At 35.2% G+C, this 11,337-nt stretch overlaps 1 protein-coding gene across 1 annotated transcript; it reads right to left on the reverse strand.

The window, feature by feature from the left end:
- On the reverse strand, positions 4,193-9,837 carry LOC109225454 (DNA-directed RNA polymerase III subunit RPC10-like). Its single transcript, XM_019390124.1, has 5 exons — positions 9,615-9,837; positions 9,342-9,420; positions 7,556-7,699; positions 7,355-7,445; positions 4,193-4,891 (listed from the first exon to the last, which is right to left on the reverse strand). The coding sequence occupies exons 3-5, from the start codon at positions 7,667-7,669 to the stop codon at positions 4,761-4,763; spliced, it is 336 nt and encodes a 111-aa protein (XP_019245669.1). The 5' UTR covers positions 7,670-7,699; positions 9,342-9,420; positions 9,615-9,837; the 3' UTR covers positions 4,193-4,760.

Below are 11,337 nucleotides of genomic sequence, written 5' to 3' on the forward strand. Positions count from 1 at the left end.
ATTCATATGTCAAGTTCTATTAAATCTTATATCTTTTTCGAATTTGAAATGGTATTTCGATAATTTAAAACTAAATAGAAGATATCATTATATAGGTTCATATTTATTTTTATGTTTAATTATTAAATTCGGTTAACCTTGAAAGTGTACATCAACGTAAAATTATTGTCAGGCGATTAAAAAATAAACTATCACGTGTTACTAAAAAAATTCTTCCATAAGAACATTTTAATAGATCATATATTTATCGTTTTTTTAAATTTTTACTAAACATATATTTAATTTACTTATAAAAAATTTAACAAAGTAAGATTGAAATAATATTCATATAACAAAAAAAAATCCGAAAAATTTGAAAAAACCGACAAAAACGAGTTGGTTTGGTTTGGTTTCGATAAAAACCGAACCAATCCGGTCCATGTACACCCCTAATTGTCAGTATGAGCCCTGGTACCACAAAATAATGTTTAAACTTTAAGACTATTGTTTCGTTAAATAATTCTGGATATGTAATGATATCTAAATATGAAAAGTGTTACAAATCTAAATAAGCATTAGTAAGAGGAAAGGAAGAGAATGTAAAATTAAGAGGGCCACCAATAAAGAGTTGCAGTTGAGTTTTAAGTACTCCTTCATTCTTAATCAAAGCTTTTGGATTCAATCCTTGGGTATGAACTTACTTTTGTTAGAGAATGTTTTATCTCATGTGAATTTAGTCGAGTTCCAAAGCAATTATTGGACATTGAATGGGAAAAGAAAAGTGGTAGGTTATATGTGTATACATGTTATGTTTTGATGATCTAACAAACTTACTATGAAGAACCAGATAAGGAACCTGATACACATCCTCAAGGACTTAAAGATCAACAAGTCTCCAGTTGGAGACACGGTCAAACTCTTCAGAGTCAAAGGAACAACAGAAGGAACAGCAGAGGGAACAGATAGTTACTAGTTCCCGAGGTGACTGTACAAGTCAACTCCCCCAATTGTAAAGTTGCTGCCTGCACACGCTACAATGCAGAAACAGTGCAGCAGTCAACTTTATGGGGAATGCCCTTTACCTAACATGCTTGCATCATCCAAACGATGTCACAAATGAGATATTAACATCAAGCAAAGGTAAAACAAATCACTTGCACATTCAAGAACTCATCAAGCATTCTCTCAAGTCTGTGTCAATATTGCAAGTGATTCTCAAGGGCATCAAGAACGAAGAACAACTTAACCAAGGACCAGTTTTATGCATTGAAGTTATTACATGTCCTAGTTGTGTTGTACCTTTGTTAAAGCACTTTACTTATAATTCCTACTTAGCTTAGTTAGAAGCATTGTGTAGGGAACTTCTGTAAATCATAAACATGTGTGTTTGTGTCTTGGATAGAGTTAGTCGAGATGTAAAGTCTTTGTAATAGAGTTATTACAAAGTGGCTTGTAATAGTGTTGATACAAGTTAGTGAGGGATTAAGAGGTTAATTCCTAGGTTACAATAGTTTGTAATCTAAAGTTTGCTCAGTAGTGAAGTTGAAATCCTACAAGGGTAGGTCGTGATTTTTGATCCCGTGAGCTGGGAGCTTTTCACGTAAAACTCCATTGTGTCATTTACTTACTGCAGTGTGCGTGTGTTCTCTGGTAACTAATATAGAACCTGGTTTTCTATATAGTTTGGTAGACCCCTAGTTTCTATCAATTGGTATCAGAGTAGGTACTTTCTAGCAGGCTAACACCTAGAAAGGATCCTCATGGCTGCTCCGCCAAACTTCGAAGAAGGTCGGTCTACCTACAGAGCACAAGGTTCAACAACCATTATTATGGATGGTGGAAGACAAGGATGCACGGCTTTATCATGGGTAAAGACTCAAAGCTTTGGATATCATCTGCGATGGACCCTTCGTACCTACCAAGACCATTGGAGAACCCGCAGTGACTGTTCCTAAAACAAGAAAGGAATATAATGATGCTGGCCGCAAGGCCATTGAAAAGAACTTTTGGGATAAGAAAATTCCTGTCTGTGGGATAAGTCCTGATGAATACAACAAAATTTCAGCACGCCAATCTGCTAAGGAAATCTAGGAAGCTCTCCAAACAACTTATGAAGGGATAACCCAAGTAAAGCAGTCCAAAATTGACATGTTGACCATAGAGTATGAGCTTTTCAGAATGAAGGACGATGAATCCATTCAGGATATGCACACTCGCTTCATATCTATCATCAATGAGCTTCACTCACTGGGAGAGATCATCCCCAGGAACAAACTTGTTAGGAAGATACTTAGTGTATTACCTGGTTCCTGGGAAAGTAATGTAAATGCCATCACAGAGGCAAAGAATCTTCAGAAGCTGACCATTGATGAACTTGTCGGCAATCTCAAGACATATGAAATGAAGAAGAAGAAGAAGAAGAAGAAGAAGAAGAAGAAGAAGAAGAAGAAGAAGAAGAAGAAGAAGAAGAAGGATAATGAGAGAAGAGAGCCCAAAAGGGAGAAGAACCTGGTCCTCAAGACGGACAACAATGACTCAGCTGGTGAGGATGCCGATATGGCCTACCTGACGAAAAGGTTTCAGAAAATGGTTCGCAGAAATGGAGGCATTCCAAAACGAGGCAGCTCCAGCAAGCCAAAAGGTTATGACCTATGTTATAAGTGCGGCAAGCCAGGACACTTCATCAAGGATTGCGCTCTTCTCAAGCAAGATCAATACAAACACAACACTGACAAAGCAGCTAAGAGGAACCAGTTTCCTGACAAACTATTCAAGAGAAAAGATGCCGCTGACAATGTTGTGAAACAAGCTCTTGCTGCATGGGGAAACTCTTCCAGCGAATCTGAAGAAGATGATGATCAAGGTGATAGCTCCATGATGGCAATGGAAAGTGAAGGAGCTGAGTATGAGTCCATTTTTGCCTTGATGGCGCAGTGATGATGGAGATGACGACGATGATGATGAGGTAAACTTCTTAGATGTTCAAAAAAATCTAGTCTTATTCTCCGAAAAAACTTATGTCTTTAGCAACTGTTTTAATTGATGCATATCATAGTCTTATAAATGATAAAGATGCCTTAACTGTGGAACTGGGAGAAGCAGAAATGATGCGTTCCCAAAATATAACTTCAAAACTAAAAAAAAAGGAGTTAAATTACTAATATATTATAAATTCATAACTAAACGTACAAAGCTTTAAATTCAACGACACTTTAATAAATACTCTTAAGATTGATGGAAAAACATTATAATTTAGCTTGTTCATAGATTTCATTCTCTTACTAGAATATAACGTGTGAACTCATGAAGATCTGTATCCAAACTTTTAGCAAAAGGGTATCTGAAAGTTTTTCCTTAAAGGATATCATGTGCAAATCTTCAAAATCTTATGTATTTTGCAAGATGTAAACTTTGTCTATGGAAAAGATTTTGTGCAAATTTTTAGAATTATTGTTAGTAAAATCTTTAAAATTCTACACGGGTGTTATAAAGGGATAATTTTACAAAAAGCATTTTGCTATAAATATGCTTGTTGTTGTTATAGATAAAAAAAGCTATCATAGAGGTAAAATAAAACTTACAAAATCTATCCGAGAAAAACTTGGCTTTTATAATGAATGACTATTAAATAAGGATGTTGTCATAGAAAGCTCTGTCTGTAGTATACATATATTATACATCTATCAGCTATTATTTAAGCAATTGAGTAGACGGCTATTTTAATTAATTCTTAATAATAGCCAGTTTATCGCCAAAACTCACTCTCCCCCGTTCAGTTGAGGGAAGAAGACAGGTGGGAGCGAACGGAGCGAGAGCAAAGCAAGCTCTAGTGGTGGGTTGTCTTCGCGGTCCCATTTCAATCAAATCCATTTTCGATTTTAAAGCGAAGAGTTATCGCTCCGTGGGGATCTCGAAGAATGCATTTTTGTAGTCCAAGTAAAAGATAGTGCTTTCAGAACCAATTAATATGACCACAAGGCAGAACTAGAACAATTCCAAGTCAGGGCAATTTATGTAATTCCTGTGAATTGAGCACTTCACTTTGAAGAAGCATGCACTGTCCTCTTATGCTTGAAGCCCTATAGACCTTGTAGCTTTTTGCATTTTTAGCTTTTTAAACACTGTCAATATTTGAAGACACTACCAACTTTACTATCCATTACAGAGTTGAAACTCGGTGCATACTACAATTTCAGTGTAGAAGCCAAACAGGTACTTTAAAAGCCTCTTCTCAAGCACATTGGACTGTCTCGAACAGAACTTAGTACAATGAGAATCAGAGTCAGATTACTATAGTTAGAGCAAAAATTCCTGTAATCTACAAATTTTGCTGTTGTACTACAATTTAATTTAGTCCATAACAGTAATTGTTCCATTGGAAAGTACTACAAAATCCTAGCAGTTAAGCACCACATCAGCACCTTATAACCTATGTTGTACGGCCTCTTCAGAAATATCATTGGGTGCGTGCCGGATCCTCCAAAATTAGCGTATTTTTAGAGGATCCAACATGGGTGCGGCGGTATTTTGGAGAGTCCGCGCAACATAGCTTATAACAGCATTATGACAAATTCCTAGCAACAAGTTCAAATTGAACCCTTGGGACCGAAGTTTGGATTTTAGAGTACACAACTATTGAAGGATGCATGTGTCTCTGGGGACATCCGACAAAATTGGAATGATGCACAGAAGATTAGCATGGCCCTTGCACAAGGATTATACGCACAAATCGAGAAATTATCCCAGCAAACTATTGAAGGATACAGTTGTCCTAAACCATTTTAGTCTTCTCTCCAATTGTTGCCACACATCTTATTCTTGCATTTGTAAAATGTAGTCATGGGCTCATCTGCTGATCTTATTTGCACTTGATAATATGCTGCTTCCCTGTAACCACACGCTGGACACGGCACTGCCAAGAACGAATAAAACGATAAAAAGACAAGAGAAAAAGATGCATATCAGCCCTAAATTGTAGCCTGGTGTCAAACAAAAATAACTCCAACATATATGTTTTTGGTAGCAACATTAATGCCTCCAGCATATAAAGTTCAAGCATCACAACACTTACTACGACCATCTAAAAGAACTCTTGGACTCGTTTACAAGTTCCAATTAGAAAGGTAATCACACAAATACACACACACATATTCAAACAGATGTTTATCTCCTCAGAAACAGAAACGCTAAGAATCTTCTTTTAGCTGCTCAAGATCGTCATCATTACAAATACCAAACGACCAATTCATAATGTTCCCTTTACCTCTCTTTATTTGGTTTGAGTAGATCTTCAGAGATTAAAAGAGAAAATTTGAATGTTTTGTAATACTTGAATTTGCTAGATACTCTGTTTATTCCTATCTAAGTGTCTTTCTTGTCGGGGCAGCACCATTACTAAAAAAGAGTTGGAGTTCTTTTATACTTAAATAGAAATGACTCCCAAATTAGAAAGATTTGAAGACTGTAAACTTTTTTATAGGTGCATGGTGCTCTTTTGATAGTTGAATAACAGAAGTGTCAAAAACCATAACAAAACACTTATTGAACACAACTTTGAGACAACCTAAAGAAAGGATCATGGTTAATTTGGACAGAGGGTGTTATTACATGTTGGTTTGACATTGTCAAGATGGTAATATTGCCATTTTAGCAAAGAGATCCATCTTTTGGAGAATACTCAACAGAAATAAGTCAAACAACATGGGAAAGAAGGGGCAGTCGGATCTTAAATTTTCTAACTCATAGCTGTTAATTAGTACCCCTCATGTGAACTAATGACGAAGATAAAACAAATTTGATCCTATAGGTTTGCAAGTACTTGGCCTTCCGTAGAATTCCCTACTCCATTTTTCTTCAGACCAACTCATCAAAGCATTAATTAGGTGAACCCTCTTGTTCATATAGCATCTTCATCGAAGAATACAGAAAAGGACAAAATAGGGAAGAACAGCAAACATGAACCAAGGAAAAAAGAAATTGAAGCTATAAGCCTATCAAGAAAAGTGTGAATTAGATTGTCCAAAAACTAGCATTGCAAGCACAATAACTTTATCTTAAGCCCTGCCCCCAAGCAACTCGTAAAAGTTGTGTAATCCGCCAATATGACATAAAATAACCACTAAGCAGACAGCTATTCCATTCAAGGCTGAAATTTATGTTGGAAAATAAACATTGGTGCACCATCTGTATTCTTATACAATATGCAGCATGACAATACTGAATAAAGGCAACACCATAATGTTGCCAAAGTTGCATCTGTATATAGAGGAAGGCAAAGAAGGGACATAAAGGAGTAAATCCAAGCATTAACATGGATTCCTTTGACCAAATAATCTCATGATATTACAAGTATTACCATCACAGTTTCGTACCGACATTCCCTAATTTTAAACTGTCAAAGTGATTTTATCAAAATTACCTCAATCTACGTATATGTACACACCTACATATGAATCAAGGCAGCCCGGTGCACTAAGCTCCCGCTATGCACGGGTCCAAGGAAGGGCCGGACCACAAGGGTCTATTGTAGGCAGCCTTACCTTGCATTTCTGCAAGAGGCTACTCGATTAATTAGATTGTACATAAGCATCAACTACAAAAATTAGTCGAGTAAATCTCCGTAAAAGAAAATCAAATATATGGCCAAGGAGACAAGTTATTGAATCTAATCAATTCATTTGTCTCAACAACCTAGAACCAAAAATCCAAGACAACATAATTAATACTCAAGACTTATAGAATTATGGACAACAAACAGGTGACATGAAAGGATTAATAGAAGAAGATTTTTTTTTTTGACCAATCAACAAAACCAACAAATTAATAAAAAAAGAATGTGATTGCAAGAATCAAAAGTGCACTTCAGAGACATTCAACCACACAACCAACAAATATCAGCTGTCAAATGATAATATATGAAGTATTAGTTTATTTTTTTATATTAATTATTACTCCAGTAATATAAAATCCTATCAGAATATTCAATCCATTACAAGTGCTTAGAGGAAGGGCCTATATTTACTGATACTTTAAGTTTTGCTTTATCCTTATAAAACAAGGAGTCAAGAGCTAGTTATACCCTATGTTCTAAAGCCCATTAAACTCAAATGGACAACCAATTACAAGAACATAAAACATTCAATATTATATATGCACATCTTTCTTCTCTAACTATTAGTACTCCAGAGGTTTTTCGAAATAATCAGCAACAATTTGGTTATTAATTTTAGATGAGGAAAAGTTGGTCAAGACATATTCTATTAGTCAGAGGACAACACTAGCTCATCGAACAACTAATTCTTAGATCAAAGAATGAAAGCAGTGGCAGCAAATCATGAAAATACCAAGAAGCTATAGGAACAGAAAGTGCTAAGACCTTCAGCTGTTGAAGCATTCTCCATGTCATCTGTCGAAATCACTGGATCCATTTGTTTCTTTACCAAAGCTTGCTTTTTCTTCAGCTTAAGCTATCAAAAAAGGTGTAATTAAAAAAAAGTAAACCAACTGAACAGATAATCAAAGGAACTAAAAGCTATCAAGCATTATCAATTATAACAAATTTTTCTGGTTATCTTACCCGGGTCTCTATGTTACATACAAAAGGGCACGAAGGGCAAAAGAATCTGGCTGGACGATCCATATGAGGCAACTCATACTGCAGTAACATTGAACAATCTGGGCAAAACTCCATTTGCAGCTAGCTTTCTTTCGTTGCAAAGACCTAAATTAAATAAACAAAAGGTGTCTTGCCTTTTAGATGACAGTAAACAGAGTCCGACATGGTATCAAAGTAGGCAGAGCTTCAAAGATCGCCTAAAATAAATACTCCGTCCTTTCTAATTTATGTGATACTCTTTTCACTGATGACAATACACTAATTCCGACATGGTATCAAAGTAGGCAGGGGTTCAAAGACAGCCTAAAATAAATACTCCGTCCTTTCTAATTTATCTGATACTCTTTTTATTTGAGATGTTCCACAATATTTGAACCAATCATTTTATATATAACTTTCACAACTTTCAAGAAGTCGGTGTTTTGAACATTTTAAACTTTGATGTGATGTTCTCTTTCACAACTTCCAAGAAATCTTTTGAGCTTTGTTCACCACCCACCTGATCCAGCCTAGTGACTACCTTACCTAAAGGGGAAAAAATCAGTTCTTGATTCACAAGACAAACAAAATCTTCTAATTCTTGTGGTGAATTGTTCACAATTTTACAATCTGTGAAAAAGGAAGCAGTGAAATAAATAGAAGTTCAAATTTTTAGACGACATGGTGTCACACCCCCTTTTTTTTACCTCTTAACCCCATTAAAATAGATAAAAAGTGATTTTAAAGCTCAAAAGGGTTTTTCAATTTGAAAAGTGACAAAAGATTGTGTTTTGAAGGATTTTTCAGAGTCGCCACCACCTGACATTTGATTTCGTTGGGCCAGGTCACCATTTTTTTATAAAAAAAAAATACAAATTTTCCTTCAAAACACATTTGACTCTAAAAACTGACGGCACCAGAGATTCCAAATAAGGGGTTCATTTTCCTCGAGGAGAAGGTGTTAGGCATTCCCGAGTCTCATAAAACTCACGGTTGTGTACATGATCGAGTTGGCTTTAAAGGATATTCGAATTGAGGCAAAAACAAACAATACAAAAATAAACACACAAAAGGCTTCGAGGTTGCCCCTGCCTAAATAAAGAAAATAAAAAGAAAAAAAGAAAAATTAAAGTTTTAAACTACCTACACTACACTTCCTCCGCAATACTCATCACGACCTCCGATTACATGATTCTATGGGGCATTTCCCGGATAAATATTTACAAATTACACGGGGCATTCCCCTGTTGAATTAACTAACTAAATGGGTGACCTCTCAGCTCGAAACCAAACGCGAATAAATAGAAAAAAACCTAAGATTGCCTACCCAAATAATGACGGCCTAACATGCTCTTAACGACCCAAAATCACATCAATAAGCAAGATCCAAACAATATACAACTCCAATCGTCACAAAATTCAGTTGAAATCGTTACTCAATCCAATATCACTTTAGCCTAATTCACTTTCATTTTAGCCCACAAATCCCACAGCCTATTATTTCTCCTTAGTTCTCCAACTTAGAATCTTGTATCTAATTTCGCAACTATTCTTTTTCTAAAAGAGTATCTTAAGACTTAATTCACCTTCATCTTTGCTATCAAATGTCACTGCCAACAGAGAATTCTAAGCACAAAAGGGACGAGAATCTGACAACAAATTAAGTTCAAATTCATGTTAAACATAGACCAACACGGAGAGACATGAATCAGATAATCAATCAAACTTTAATTCATTTGAAACAAAGAGTGAGATAGAAGAATTGAACCTTGATTGAAAAATAAAATCGGCAAGCAAGAACGGCACCCGAACCTCGAGCGGAGACTGCAAACCGCGAATGGACACCCCTAACGGAATTCTCGAGCTAATCAGAACTTCAAACGAGAACGACAAAATTTTCCGGAAAGGAAATCGCAGAAATGACTGAAAGAGGCGTTACTTTGTACTTGGCCTTGAATTTTTTAGTGACCAAGGAGCAACCTAGTGTTCTTTAGGTGGCTATGGAAGAAATTGGAGTATGAATAAAAGGAAGAAAGATTACTGATGTTGTGTGTGTTTCCGGCGAATTAATGACGGAAAGAGGGTTGGTGGTGCGGCTGTTCCCGGTGAAATTGGGTGGCGCCGCTGCTGGAGTTCGTTGAGGGTGGCGGCTGCTCTCTCTAGTTCTGTGTGTGTGTATCTTTTTTTTCAATTTTCTTTCTTCGAGTTCCGAGAGTCCCGAAAAAATGTTAGGTTTTCGTAGTGTTGAAAATCTGATGGGGAGTGGGCTGTCCGATTTGGGCCTTTGGTGGCCATATTTGTGCTCAAAATTGGTTAAAATATCATGGTATAGTCAGCTTTCACACTGGTCAATGAAAAATAGCCGGCGTTTATCAAGTCAATGAAAAATAGTCACTATTTTGCTGCAACATGGACCGGTCCAGTATAATATACGGGAGTTCTGGTGCATTTGTGTACGAACTCCAGCATATTATGCTGGACCGGTATATTTTGCTAACTCCTGTAAAATTTGCGGGAGACTGGAGCACCAGTGCTCCAAACTCCAGTATATTATACTGGACAATTATACTTGCTGGAACTCCCGTAAAATTTACGGGCGTATTTTTTCGGATTTTGAAAAGTGTTTTCGCTCAGATTTAAAGTGGCTAAATTTCGATGACTTTTGAAACTTGGCTATTTTTCAACGACCAGTGGTAAATCTGGCTATTTTTGAATTTCTCCCTCAAAATTGGCCTAATTAACCAAAAATCTATCAACCCAATATCGACTCTTGCCTATTAAATAAAAATAAAAATAAAAATACTACTATCAAAATATTAATTAGTGCTAGTTAAATAGAATAAACTATTAAAATAAAACTAACTGTTAAAATAAAATTATTTTTGGTATTTTTCAAATATCATACCAAAATAAAAATAGAATTAGGTTAAAATTGTTGCAAAATTAAAATAATATTACTATCAAAGACTAATATTCTTAAAAAAGATATATAATGAGGTAAAAAAATACAAAATAAAATTTTATTTGTGTTTTTGAATTTTGTTGTGCAATTATATTAAAAGTGAAAAATAGGCTAAATCCTATTAAAATAACTCAAATAAATATTTAAAATGCTAAAAATATTAATATAGTCTGAATACATAACGGGTCAAAAATTAGTGTTGTACACATATACGCAAAGTTCATCTGTATTTCAGCATATGGGCTTTTGAAATTCGGGTTAAACAAGAAAAGAAATCAGAAACGATTCAGCTTTTCCAATCACATTAGTGATTTTAGCACTGTGGCCATTAATATGAACAAAAATCAATTCTTTACTAGAGGACGAACAATATGGTACCTAACAACTGAAAATCCCTTAGTTTCAAAAGATCAGTATATGGGGTTCGGAATTTGTTTTCAGGCTTTTTCTAAAATAATTTTCGCCATTAAAACCCACAAAGCTAATTTGTTTTCAAAAAACACAAAATTCAAAGTATATTTTTGGCATAAAAGAAGATTGGAGGTGGAATTGAAAAAAAAGGAGGTCTACATTCACATTCAAAGTTTTCAAAAAACTTCAAATATAGGTATTTGGCAGAACCTTTTTTTGTATAAATTATGTCTATTACATGAATATTAATTAATGCCCACGTAATTTCGGATCTAGCGATTTTTTTCACTGTTTTTTTAAATTCCAGAAATTATTTTTTTAGGATTATTTTTAGTTCAAAATTAAAAAAAAAAAAATTGTATGTTAAATATTGAACACTAATTGCTTCACA

This window comes from Nicotiana attenuata, chromosome 5, assembly GCF_001879085.1.
Source record: "Nicotiana attenuata strain UT chromosome 5, NIATTr2, whole genome shotgun sequence".
In the NCBI taxonomy this organism is placed as follows: domain Eukaryota; kingdom Viridiplantae; phylum Streptophyta; class Magnoliopsida; order Solanales; family Solanaceae; genus Nicotiana; species Nicotiana attenuata.